We start from the raw sequence: 12,261 nt of genomic DNA, 5'->3' as shown, positions 1-12,261 counted from the left end.
AACAAGGAAACTTTGTGGGGGTGATGGCTATGCTCATTACTTTCACAGTAGTGATAGATTCAAGTGGTATACATATGTCAAAACACATCATATTGAATCACTTCAAAATTGTGTATGGTTACATGTTAACCATATCCATATCTCTAATAGAGCTGTTAAAAATGAAAACAAAACCCCCCAAAGGATGCATTTAACTTTGTATAAAGTGAGTTAATGTCCATAAAAATAGTAAAGAAACGTGCAGGTGGCACAAATCCAAGGCTTAACGTTGTGCATGTGGAGTGGGATAGCAGGTGTCTGTAAGCACAGGCAAAAATAGAAAGAGCAGAGCCTGGCTCAGCCTGCCTGAGTCCAGAGCTGGGGTCTGCCTTTTACCAGCTGGATAAGACTGTATGTAAGAGACTAGACCCTGCTGCCAGAGTGTCTGGATCATGATCTCAGCTCTGTCATTTTCTACATGGGTGGCCTTGGGCCAGTTACTTAACCTTTCTCACCTCTAAAAGGAGAGCTGTCATCAGTAGTGCCCAGTGAGTTGAAAAACAAGTTGGGGCTAGACCTTGAGCACCTGATACCCAGACCTGGGCTCTCCCTGCTCCTTAGGCTGTGCCCTGGACAAGCAAACCCCAAACCCAGGAAGGGAAGAGTAACTGTTGAGGTTGGACCCAGGCCTTGGCCTGAGGTGCTCGCTCAGCTTTCCAGGCTGACACTACTGCTTTTATGTGTTTGGAGCACAGCCTATGGAGCTGAGAGATGGGCAGAGCCCATGTGCTCTGCACCCACATCCTCTAACTTAATCCTCTCAGCAACCTCAAGAAAGGATAGTTGGCCTGCCAGAGGCCAGGAAGCTCAACAGGTATTTCCAGTGTCCAGACCCAGAGCTCATGCTCCTGTGCTGTGCAGCCTTCTCTGTCCTACTCGCTCCCTGAGCACTCCCTCTGGGGCTCTGGCTGCTAGTGTGCAGGCGGGAGATGCCCAGGGCGATGACTCTTCATCTCTCCGCTGCAGGGGCCTCACTCTCGTTGCTGTCCTGGTCCTGGTCCTGTGGCTGTCCCTGGACACAGCTCAGAGGCCTGAACAGTTGGTGTCCTTTGCAGGAATTTGTGTGTTCCTCACCCTCCTCTTTGCCTGCTCGAAGCATCACCACGCAGTGAGTGCTCATCATCAGGCCCAGAGTTGGAAGGGAGTGGATGCCTCTCTCTTCTGGCCCCAGGCTGGATCTGGGTGTTGGGATGAGAGTAGAGACTCCTTTGGAAGAGCCCCACAGGCTCTGAGCCTGGAGAAGACCAGTGGGTATCAAGACAGAGTCCCTGAGAGGCTAGGGAAGGCAATCCTGGAACTAGAGGCCCCGAGGGGCTGCCACCTTTTCCAGCAGGGCAGGGGATACTCCCTGAAGAGAGCTTGCTAAAGGTCTGACCAGACTCAGAGGCCATCATGCCCACATTGGCTAAGATCAAGTGCAGACTCAGAGGCATTTGTTTCCTTGGCCTCATGCCAGAGGTCAGTCCAGCCCGGTCCTCAGATCTGTTTTCTCAGGCAGCCAGACCCCTAGACCCAACTCTGGCTCCCTCCTCCACAATGATGGCTCAGGGATGCAGTGCCATGCCCACAGCTGCTCTGGTTTCACAGAGGCTCTCAGTTGAGTCTTGCCCACCTTTGCCCATGCCCCTACCCATTGCTGCTAAGGCATGGCCTATTCTGAATCCTGAGGAGGGTGCAGCCATTGGCAACAGGCCCAGGGTTCTGGCTGGGCCCAGCCCCAGTCCTACAGGCAAGCAAAGCTCCCACTGCTCCTCAGCAGCCTGTGCCCTCTGCCCTTACCCCAACCCTGGGCTCTGCTGATCCCCCAGGAGCTGAGCTCATAGGACCTTTCTACTGGGTGGGGTGGCAGGTGTCCTGGCGGGCTGTGTCCTGGGGCCTTGCACTGCAGTTTGCACTTGGACTCTTTATCATCAGAACAGAACCAGGATTTATTGCCTTCCAGTGGCTGGGTGACCAGATCCAGGTGCGTATTGGGGCCGGCTGTCCACCACATCCTGGACTGCAGGGAGGTGTGGGAGAAGCCACTTGGTTGGTGGGAAGGTGGGCAAACAGGCCACAGAGAAGCCTTAGCACTAAGAGGGTGGGTGTGAAGGGCAACCTAGGCCAGATTCTGCCCCATCTGATAGAGTGGCCCTTTTCAAGGCTGAGTCTTCTGTGGAAGAAAATCCCATAGAGGAAGTTCTCAGGGTGCCAGCAGGGTGTGGCCTGCCCCAGGCATGGTGATTTGGAACTTAAAATCATTTAAAGTGCTAAAAAAAATTGCAAATGATTTACTCTGAGTGTGTAGAGTTTAAAGAATGTTTATTGAAGTTATGCTTTTTTATAGTATTTTATTGTAAAATTTACATATTAAAGTTTACCAGTTAAACTATATTTAAGTATCATTAAATTCATGCAAATTCATGATTTACTTTTTTGTCAAAAGAGAAGATTACAACAGATTTAGTTTAGAGAGCTCAGTTGGCTTGTATTGGCAATTGTAAAATTGGACAGCACATCATTCTATTTTGTAGACAAGACAACTTGAGCAGAAAACAAAAAGTGAATTGGTCATTTCAAAGTTACTTTCCCTGTAAAGGTTAAAGCAGAGGGGCCTTCCTCGTCCTGCTGTCTCTCTCACCTGATGGTGTGGAAGGTCAAACAGCATAGTGTTGGGGCAGTGGTGCAGAGCTTCAGCGTAATGGCTCCATTTTGGTTTCATCTGCTGGGCAGTAGCTCAGTTAAACCAACAGCCACCTATAAATTTTATTTAACACTTTTGAAAATATAAATTATCTAGGGCCCAAGGTTAATCCTCTACTTGCCTCCCTCTCACCAGCTCGTGCCCCAACATGCTCTGTGTGGGGTGGCACGGAGGAATCCTGCCTGCCCCTCTGTGCACACCTACTGGCCACACGGCCAGTATCTGCATGGGGATTGTGGAGGGACAGACTGGGAGCTGCTGGTCTGGTCACCTCCCCATTTTATAGATTAGAACACTGAGGCCTGGGCAAGAGAAGTGACTTGTCCTTGCAATCACAATGCAACGTTCAAGATCTAAACACAGATTTCCTATAGAAGCATATCTGGACACAAATGCCTGGTCTGTGAGCCCAGAATGAGGCCAAGATAAGAGGAGGCCTTACCAGAGGTCGGCTGTCAGGACTCAGAGAGCACTGCCTCAGACAGCCTCCTCCACACAGCCCTGGGTCTTGCCTCTTCTACTGTGTCTTCTACATTATCCTAACAACTGTCGTCTCAGAGTATTTATTTTTTACCACTTACTATTTTTTTTAAATTTTGGATTAATATGAGTGTACATGCAATTAGGTTACATTGTTTCAGTTTGTAAGGTAAAGTCCAAAGTTGTGGTAGAGCCCTTCACCCAGGAGATCTGCTATATATCCCTACATTATGCCCATGAGGAGGGAGCCTATGAGAACCCCTCTTCCTTTCCCCCTACTTCTTGAATTTAATTGTGTTTTTCTCTCATGTGGGCCCATAATTGTTAATCTACTACTTTGAACTTAGTATGAGTACATGGGATACTTGCTTTTCTATTCTCGAGATGGAAAGGGAGAATGTTACTAAGGAGAATCTTCTCCAGATCCATCCAGGTAAATATAAAAGATATAAAGTCTTCATCTTAGAAAGTGTGGGAAAAACTCTTAATGATATCAGCCTGGGGAAAGAATTTATGAAGATGATCCATGGGCAATTGCAACAACAGCGACAATAAATTAATAGGGCATGATCAAGCTAAAAAGCTTCTGCACAGCTAAGAATACTATAAACAAAGCAAATAGACAACCTTCAGAATGGGAGAAGATATTCAAATGTTACAAATCTGACAAAGGACTAGTGACCAGAATGTACAAAGAACTCAAGCAATCAATAAGAAAAGAACAAACAGCCCAATTACTCATTGGACAAGAGATATGAACAGAATCTTTTCCCAAGAGGATAGACAAATGGCCAAGAAACATACACACACAAAATGCTAATCATCTCTAATCGTCAGAAAAATGCAAATCAAAATCACCTTGAAACGTCCCCAGTGAGAATAGCCCACATCACAAGGCCCCAAAGCTGTAGGTGCTGGCTTGGGTGCAGAGAGAAGGGGAACACTTAGATACTGCTGGTGGGCTTGCAAATTCATACAACCGTTTGGGAAAGAAGTATGGAGAATCCTCAAAGAGCTGAAAGTAGACCTTCCTTGAGCTGAAGTCAGAGCAAGTCATTCTCCCAAATGTTAAGTGAAACAGCGTACAACTTCAGTATTAAAATGTTAAATTTTACATTGTCTTTATCACTTTAATCTTCTGAACAATTTTACTGAGCAAAATAAGGTAAAAGTAACTTGCTCAGACTTCAACTCAAGGAAACACTTTGTTGCTAATGTAATTGGTTTTTGTAGTGATGGAAATAAAAGGATGCTTATTATTAAAAAAATAAATAAAAGTAGACCTTCCATTTGATCCCACAGTCCCTTTACTAGGTATCTACCCTGAAGAAAAGAAATGATTTTTCACAATGACGTTTGCACTCAAATGTTTACAGCAGCTCAATTCACAATTGCAAAGATGTGGAAACAACCAAAGTGCCTGTCAAACCATGAATGAATTAACAAACTGTGATATATGTGTAGCATGAAGCACTATTCATCTCCTAAAAAAGATGGAAATTTTGCATCTTTTGTAACAGTCTGGATGGACTTGGAGAACATTCTCCTAAGTAAAATATTGCAAGATTAGAAAAATAGCATCCCATTCACTCAGTAACAATTTGAAACTAGGAGATCAACAATCATAGACCCACACAAGAGAAATCTCAATTAAATTCAAGAAATGGAAAGAGGGAGAGGCGGTCTAGTAGCTTCCCACCCATTGGGTACAATGCATGAATATATGACACACTCCCTGGGTATAGGACCTGCCGAGTGTAAATTATATAACCTAATGTTCTGTACCCTCATATTAACCTGAAATTATAAAAATCAGGGAAAAAAATACACAGCTATAAATATATATGATACAACAACAACACCAAAAACCCTATGGTACATGTTATGTCATGGAATACTATTCAGCCATAAAAAGATAGAATATATCTTTAAAACTGACTGGGAAGGTGACTCTTTGGAGAATGTGGTCATGTGAAGCGTATGCTCATGACTGTGGCTTTAACACACATAGCCAGGTGCAGGTCCAAACCTTGGTTAGGGTCTGGGGGACTACCTCCTGGACCAACTTGCCTGAGCCAGGAGGGCCTCCAGCCTGGCGTCCCTCTCTCACCTTGGCCAGGCCCTGGGCTGTGGGGAGACACTTGGGGCAGGCAGGGCCTCTATACCCCACGCCACCTGTCCCTCCAGCCCTGTCTCTTCCCTCCTCCCTTCTGAGCTTCACTCTGCGGCTTGGTTTTGTTGTGTTTTCTTCTTTCAGATCTTCCTAAGTTATACCGAGGCTGGCTCCAGCTTTGTGTTCGGGGAGGCTCTGGTCAAGGATGTCTTTGCCTTTCAGGTCAGCTTGACTCTCAGTCCAAGAGGCCCTTAGTCGCCATTGCCCAGCCACCCCCGCTAGTGATGAGTCTGGGCCAGATGGGTCAGCCAGGTGGGGCAGGGGGAGTCCTGAGGGCAGAGGCTATTTCTGGGCAATAGTGAGGCTGAAACCTCGGTGTCCTGGGAGGGGCCCCAAAACGTGTTCACTTGGTGATATGTTTTTGCTGTATTTTGTAAAATTTGTAAAAGTAAGATATTTCTGTATTCTTTTCCTTGGAGATGAACCCCCAAGTACTAGAATTGCTGGGAAGCTGAGGGCAAGGAGCTGGGTAGGGACATGGGATTGATCTGGGGAATGTCCAGTCCATCCTTGGGGTTCTAACAGTTTCAGCCCTAAGAGGAAAGGAAGGGACAGGTTTGCATCTTCTCAGGGACCTTCTTGTGCCCTAAACAAATTTGCCCATCATGTTTTCTGAGACCAGTTCTGTGTAGGGAGAATATTGTGAGGGGCAGCCTCTGTCAGTCTCCAGAGGTCCCTAAGACTATTCCCTTAGGGTGATAAGGGGCTTTCCCCCATATTTATATAGCCAAGTAGGGGAGCCACCCAAGGTTTCAGGGGAGAGCAGTGAGGATCTGCTTCTAGGTGACTTCTTGTGTCCTCCCAACAAAGAAGCTCCAGCAGATCCGTGTGCTTAAACAAACACACAACACTGCATCAGCCACCCCGGCAGCTGCGTTCAAGTGCAATAGGAGAAGCACAGAGGAGAGTGCCTGGGAGAGACGTCTGCAACAAGGGACAGTGAGGAAGACTCTCTGAGAAGGTGGCATTTGACATAGAGCTTCAGGACATTAAAGATTTAAACGCAAGGAGCTAAGCAGGAAGAGGAGACAGTGTGGGCAGTGCACACAGGGGAGGGCACGCTGTTGTGTCCAAGGTGCAGGGCGCAGGTCAGCTCAATGGCATGTAAGCTGCTTCCCAAAGGAAATTAAAGCCTTCTCAGCCAAAGAAGCTGGAAAATAGGCACTGGGCAAGCATGCTGTCCACGAGACTCCTATCGCACTTCTCCCCGATTCCAGCACTGAACGTGCCACTTGGCTTCACCGTGTCTGCTCCTTGTCATCATCAGTGTTAGCTATGTTTCCTTTCATTTTTCCTCCCCTTCTAGAAGAATGTGTGCACATCTGCTACATTTCTCTCTCCCTGAATCACCCTTTAGAACCACGAATTCCTGGACTGTTAGTCATAGGAGGGAGCGTGGTGGTCTTTGGCCTCTCTTTGTATTATGATAGTCCAGGCAAGCTCCTGAGAAGAGCAGAGCCAGACACAATTGCCCAGTGAGTAAGGGCAGAGCCAGAGCTGGGAAGCTGGTCTTCCAGGATCAGATGTTGTCTTCCTCATAAGCAGGAACCAGTGGCATCATGTTTCTCCTCCAAACACAAAGGTTTCTGAAGCTGGGCATGGTAGTACAAGCCCACAGTCTCAGCTACGTGGGAGGTGGAGGCAGGAGAATCCCTTGAGTTGGAGTCTAGCCTGAGTGCCATAGTGAGACCCATCTTAAAAGCAAAGCCACTCTAAATAACAATGATAGTTTTTAAACATATTAATGGTGGCAGAAAACTTTGAGACTGAATGTTCAGTTGAGAGATAAATTAACAGTGAGTTGGGTTTATCATTAACCAGTCTTAGCATTTCCCAGACAAATGCTGGGCATTTCCTGGCCGTTGGACAGGTTCTTGGTAGTGTGTTGGCCAGTGGAATTCTCAGTAATGGTGGGCCAGATGGAGAAGATTTCAGGTAAATGTTCCATAGCCACAGAACTCACTTTCTCACTAGACTCACTCACTAATCACACAATTTTATTCACACTCTCCCATACCACACACATGTATCTGAGTATGTCTGTGTGTAGCATGCATGTGCATGTATGCACTTGTGCACACGTGTGTGCATGCTTGAGACTTGCCCTCAGGGTGGGGGTGGCTTTGCTGAATGCTGAGTTGAGCAGAAGACTCTCTGCTCTCTGCTCCATCTGTGAGTCATGTGGACCCAGTCCAAGGCCCCTGGCTGCTTTCAGCCTTGGGACGTCTTCTCTGAGCTCACTCAGACCTTCAGAATCCAGTCTACTTCCTTCTGGGCCCAAGTCCAGCTAATTGCTGCTGGAGAAAGCAGTATCTCTGCAGCTTCTCCAGCCCTCAGCCTACCCTGGGCCTGGGCCCGGACCCGGAGTCCAGCACAGTTGATGTGGCAGTCACCTCCGGACCCTATCAGCTGCATTAGTCATACTCTTTTGGCTCTGGCTCCCTCCTAGTAACTTTCCACCCACATAACCCCCAGCCCAACCCCACACCCTGCCTTGCCTGGCTGAGCTGCAAGCACACTCATGCTTTCTCTCTCTACTGCTCCAGCCTTCCAGAGGTGCCCAGCCAGACTGCTCAGATTTTATCCTGGAGGAAAACCCAGGGTGAAGGAAAATGTTTTCATCTCCAGAGGGTTTCAAGATGTCTTGCACATACATACAAAGATCAAATAAGAATTTGGTAGTGAAAGAGTCACCAGTAACCTTGGGGAGCGTGAAGTTCAGAGCAGGAAATGGGGTGGGGTGGCTGGAAGGAGGGAGAGGCACAGTCACAGCAGGAGAGATCTGCTGAGAACAAGGCACCCAGGCAGAGCATGAGGGGCAGAAGGCGAAGTCCTGCAGGACAAAGGTATGACACACACAGGAAATCAGGGGGCATGGCCAGGGTTCCAGCTTATCTGGACTTGAAGTCCTTTCTGGATTTTTTTTTTTTTGAGACAGAGTCCCACATGTCTCTCTGGGTAGAGTGCTATAGCATCTTAGCTCACAGCAACCTCAAACTCCTGGGCTCAGCCTCCTGAATAGTTGGGACTACAGGCACCTGCCACAATACCCAGCTATTTTTAGAGATGGGGTCTTGCTCTTGCTCAGGCTGGTCTTGAACCTGTGAGCTCAGGCAATCCACCCGCCTTGGCCTCTCAGAATGCTAGGATTACAGGCGTGAGCCACTGCACCTGGCCTAAGTCCTAACTGTTTTTTGGTAATGTTGGCCATGTGGTGGACACCACAGCTGTTGTCTGAGAAATCTTCCAGCTCTAGGTTTTTGTGGTTTATTGTGGCCTGAGGCTAAGACAGGGCACTGTCTACGGTGTTTAGGCTTTGGGGTCTGGGGACGGGGGTGAGGGGTAGGGGGAGGGTTTGAGCCCGGCCTGAGCCAGCTTAAACACCAACAACTGCAACAGAAAATAGCCAGGTATTGTGGCAGGTGCCTGTAGTCCCAGCTACCAGGGAGACTGAGGCAAGAGAATCACTTAAGCCCAAGAGTTGGAGGTTGCTGTGAGCTGTGACACTATGGCACTCTACTGAGGGTGACATGGTGATACTCTGTCTCAAAAAATAATAATAATAATAATAGAGAAAGAGGAGTATGAAATTCCCATATCCCCAGAACACAAAAGCAAGTCCTTTGCCTATTTGGGATTACTTCTGTCCAGGCTTCTTTCTGTAATTTTAATATTCCAATTTTCCCACTTAACATCTTAGCATAAGAATACTTCTGTGCTATTACCAATTCTGCATGCCTATTTCAAAGCCCTTTGGAACAAATATCAAGAATAGAGCAAGCATTTTGATACTACAAAAGGATATAAAGTAAAAAATAAATCTTCCCCTCACCCTGATTCCCAAGGCACACGCTGCTGCCAATTATTTGCATGTCCTTCTTTATTCTCCCCCCCTTTTTTTTTGTTTTTAGATGGGGTCTCATTCTGTCACCAAGACTGGAGTGCAGTGGCACAGTCATAGCTCACTGCAGCCTCAAACTCCTGAGCTCAAAAGATCCTACTGACTCAGCCTCTTGAATGGCTGGTACTACAGGTACCCACTTCAGCCTCCCAGAGTGCTAGAATTATAGATGTAAGCCACGGTGCTCAGCTACTTGTGTGTCCCTCTAATGGTATCCTATGCCCATACAAGATGGCACATAATGCTCCACCCCTTTATTTTTTAGAGATGGGGGTCTCACTATGTTGCTAGGCTTGCCTTGAACTTCTGGGCTCCAGTGATACTCCCACATCACCTTCCTGGGTATCTGGGTCTACAGGCCTGTGCACCACACCCAGCTGCACCCCCTATTTTTTACTCACCTAAGAGCACAGTGTACACCTCCCCATTGTACACTTTCCTTTCTTTCTTTTAACAAACTGTCTCAGAAATCATTCCACAAATGCCCATAGAGAGCTCCTCCATTACCGTTTCCTGACTTTAGTGCACCATTGTATGGGTATACACTAGTCTATTAAACTAGTCTTCCACTAAAAGATATTTCAGTTTTTAACAGCTTGTTATTAAAATTAGACTGCAGGTGAAAAAAAAAAGCACTAGGGTGGGGCTTTGGGCCTGGAAAGGAGGGAATCAATGTGAGAGAAAATCTTAATGAATCTTGAAGTGAACAAAGAGCAGTGGTAATAAGTGCCAGGGCGACAGGAGGAGAGGCTGGCTACAGGTTTAGAAGAGTCTGACTCTGAGCCTGCTGGCACAAGTGGAAGTAGATCATAAGAAGGTCGCGTGTCCCTTCACTCAGGCTCAAACCACAGGACAGAGGTTAAAACCGGAGGCCAAGGTCAGCTCTTGAACTCATCAAGAAGGGCAGACACTGCGATCCTCACAACAGCCCATTTTAGAGAAAGAGAAGCAGAGGTGGGAGGAGTATTCTCAGGCCCCACTTCTGCCACAGTGCAGGACCATCTGCAGGAGGAGAGAGGAGCAGCAACCGGTGAATGGGTCATCATCTAGAGGGGAACAGAGGGCAGAAGTGCCTCCACAGAGGCCCCCACATGGAATACCTAGGACGTCATGCACTGAATTCAGAGCTGCTTCGCTGGTCCTGTCAGGCCTTGGGTGGAGGGGGCTGTCTGGGGTCTTCTGGGCCCTGCCTGCCTCTAACCTGGGGTCCTACATTCTCTTTCCCACTAGGTTTTGCCCATCATTGTCTTCTTCAGCTGTGTAATGTCAGTTCTCTACTATTTGGGCCTCATGCAGTGGGTGATCTTGAAGGTGAGTTCACAATGTCAGTGACCCAGGCTCTCCCAGAGACACCAGCTCACAGGGTTCATACTCTCCCATAATCTTCTATTCCCAAAGGCTAATCCCTCCCCCAAATCCCCTGCTTCCAAAGCCAACATCCTCCCAGAATCCCCTGCTCCCAAAACAAACATGCTCCCAGAATCCCCTGATTTTAGGTTCTGTACCTTTGGAAATCCCTTGCTATCAAGGGCCATATCTTTCCAGAATCCCCTGCTCTCAAAGTCCACACCTTCCCAGAGTCTACTGCTGACCAAACACCTCTCACAGCATTTCTTGCATGATACTACGGAGAAATGGCACCAAAATCCAGTGTGACCTTATAGGAGGAAAGGTCACAGTCTTGAGGCTCCACTGAGAAAGTGTAAGAGAAAAAGTAATTTATACCAAAAAGATCTTGAGAGATGGTAGTAGTGGGCCACACCGACCAGACTTAGCTGGCATAAATGTCAAACCCTGTGCTTATGTTCATAAAATCTGCTGCTGTGCAAAACCAGGATGTATAATGCAGCATTGGATGGCATTCCACCTGAGGAAAGATTTTGAGGTTTCAGCCAACAGAGGTCAGAATAAATCACCAGCATCTGATGGCACCAGAAATGCCAAATCAACTTGTAGTTATTGTCTTAGTTCATTTTCTGTTGCTATAACAGAATACTACAAATGGGGGAATTTATAAAAGAATACAAGATTTATTGGGCTCCTGGTTCTGGACTGTGAAGGCCAAGAGCATGGTGCTGACATCTTGAGGGCCTTCTTGCTCATCATAACATGGCAGAAGGGCAGAAGACAAAAGTGAGCACATAAGAGAATGAGAGCTCAACTTATCCTTTATTTTTCAGAAGTCTACTCCACTTCCCTGATAACCAACATACTCTTACAATAATGGCATTAATCCACTCACAAGGGCAGAACCCTCATAACCTAATCACGCCCAAAGAGCATACCTCCCAACACTGTTACAATAGCAATCAAATTTCAACACGAATTTTGGCAGGGACATTCAAACCATAGTAATTATGGTAAGAAGACACAATGCAGCTGGGTGCGGTGGCTCACACCTGTAATCCTAGCACTCTGGGAGGCTGAGGCAGGTGGATTGTTTGAGCTCAGGAGTTCTAGACCAGCCTGAGCAAGAACAAGACCCCATTTCTACTAAAAATAGAAAAATTAGCTGGGCCACAGAGGAGCTGGACTTGCCCTGGTGGGGAGGTGGCATGATCTGCTTTGTGCTTTTGAAGGGTCAGGACAGACAGTAGTGGCAGGGATGTAAGCAGGGAGGAGAGGGAGGAAGTGGTTGCAGAGTCCAAGTGAGAGGTGGACTGGAGGAGGAGGGCAGCACCGTGGCTGTGATGTGGCTGCAACCTGGAGGCGGCACTGTGGGACTCACTGGATCCATGGCATGAGAGAAGCAGAGAAGGAAGGATGGCTCTTTGAGTTTTGTCTGTGGTGGGACTCTGTAGTCCCAGCTATTCAGGAGGGCTGAGTCAGGAGATTCACTTGAGCCCAAGAGTTTAAACTTGCTGTGAGCTAGGCTGATGCCACAGCACTCTACCCAGGATGACAGAGTGAGACTCTGTGTAAAAAAAAAAAAAAAAAAAAAATACTGCATAGTGTGAGGGAGGTGATCCAGATGTGGAGAATGTA

The 12,261-nt window shown here is 47.3% G+C and overlaps 1 protein-coding gene across 1 annotated transcript in view; it reads left to right on the top strand.

The window, feature by feature from the left end:
- The window catches only part of SLC28A1 (solute carrier family 28 member 1), a 46,301-nt gene that overhangs the window by 16,540 nt on the left and 17,500 nt on the right, over positions 1 to 12,261 (top strand). Inside the window, exons 6-9 of the mRNA XM_003784609.3 lie at positions 1,006 to 1,147; positions 1,889 to 2,002; positions 5,460 to 5,537; positions 10,507 to 10,587. Coding sequence (XP_003784657.1) covers positions 1,006 to 1,147; positions 1,889 to 2,002; positions 5,460 to 5,537; positions 10,507 to 10,587 — 415 coding nt within the window. The remainder of the gene's footprint in view (positions 1 to 1,005; positions 1,148 to 1,888; positions 2,003 to 5,459; positions 5,538 to 10,506; positions 10,588 to 12,261) is intronic.

This window comes from Otolemur garnettii, unplaced genomic scaffold (genome assembly GCF_000181295.1).
Source record: "Otolemur garnettii isolate 467f Iridium unplaced genomic scaffold, OtoGar3 scaffold00011, whole genome shotgun sequence".
In the NCBI taxonomy this organism is placed as follows: domain Eukaryota; kingdom Metazoa; phylum Chordata; class Mammalia; order Primates; family Galagidae; genus Otolemur; species Otolemur garnettii.
The sequence above is the reverse complement of the archived record's forward strand: the minus strand, read 5'-3'. Positions and strand labels throughout refer to the sequence as shown.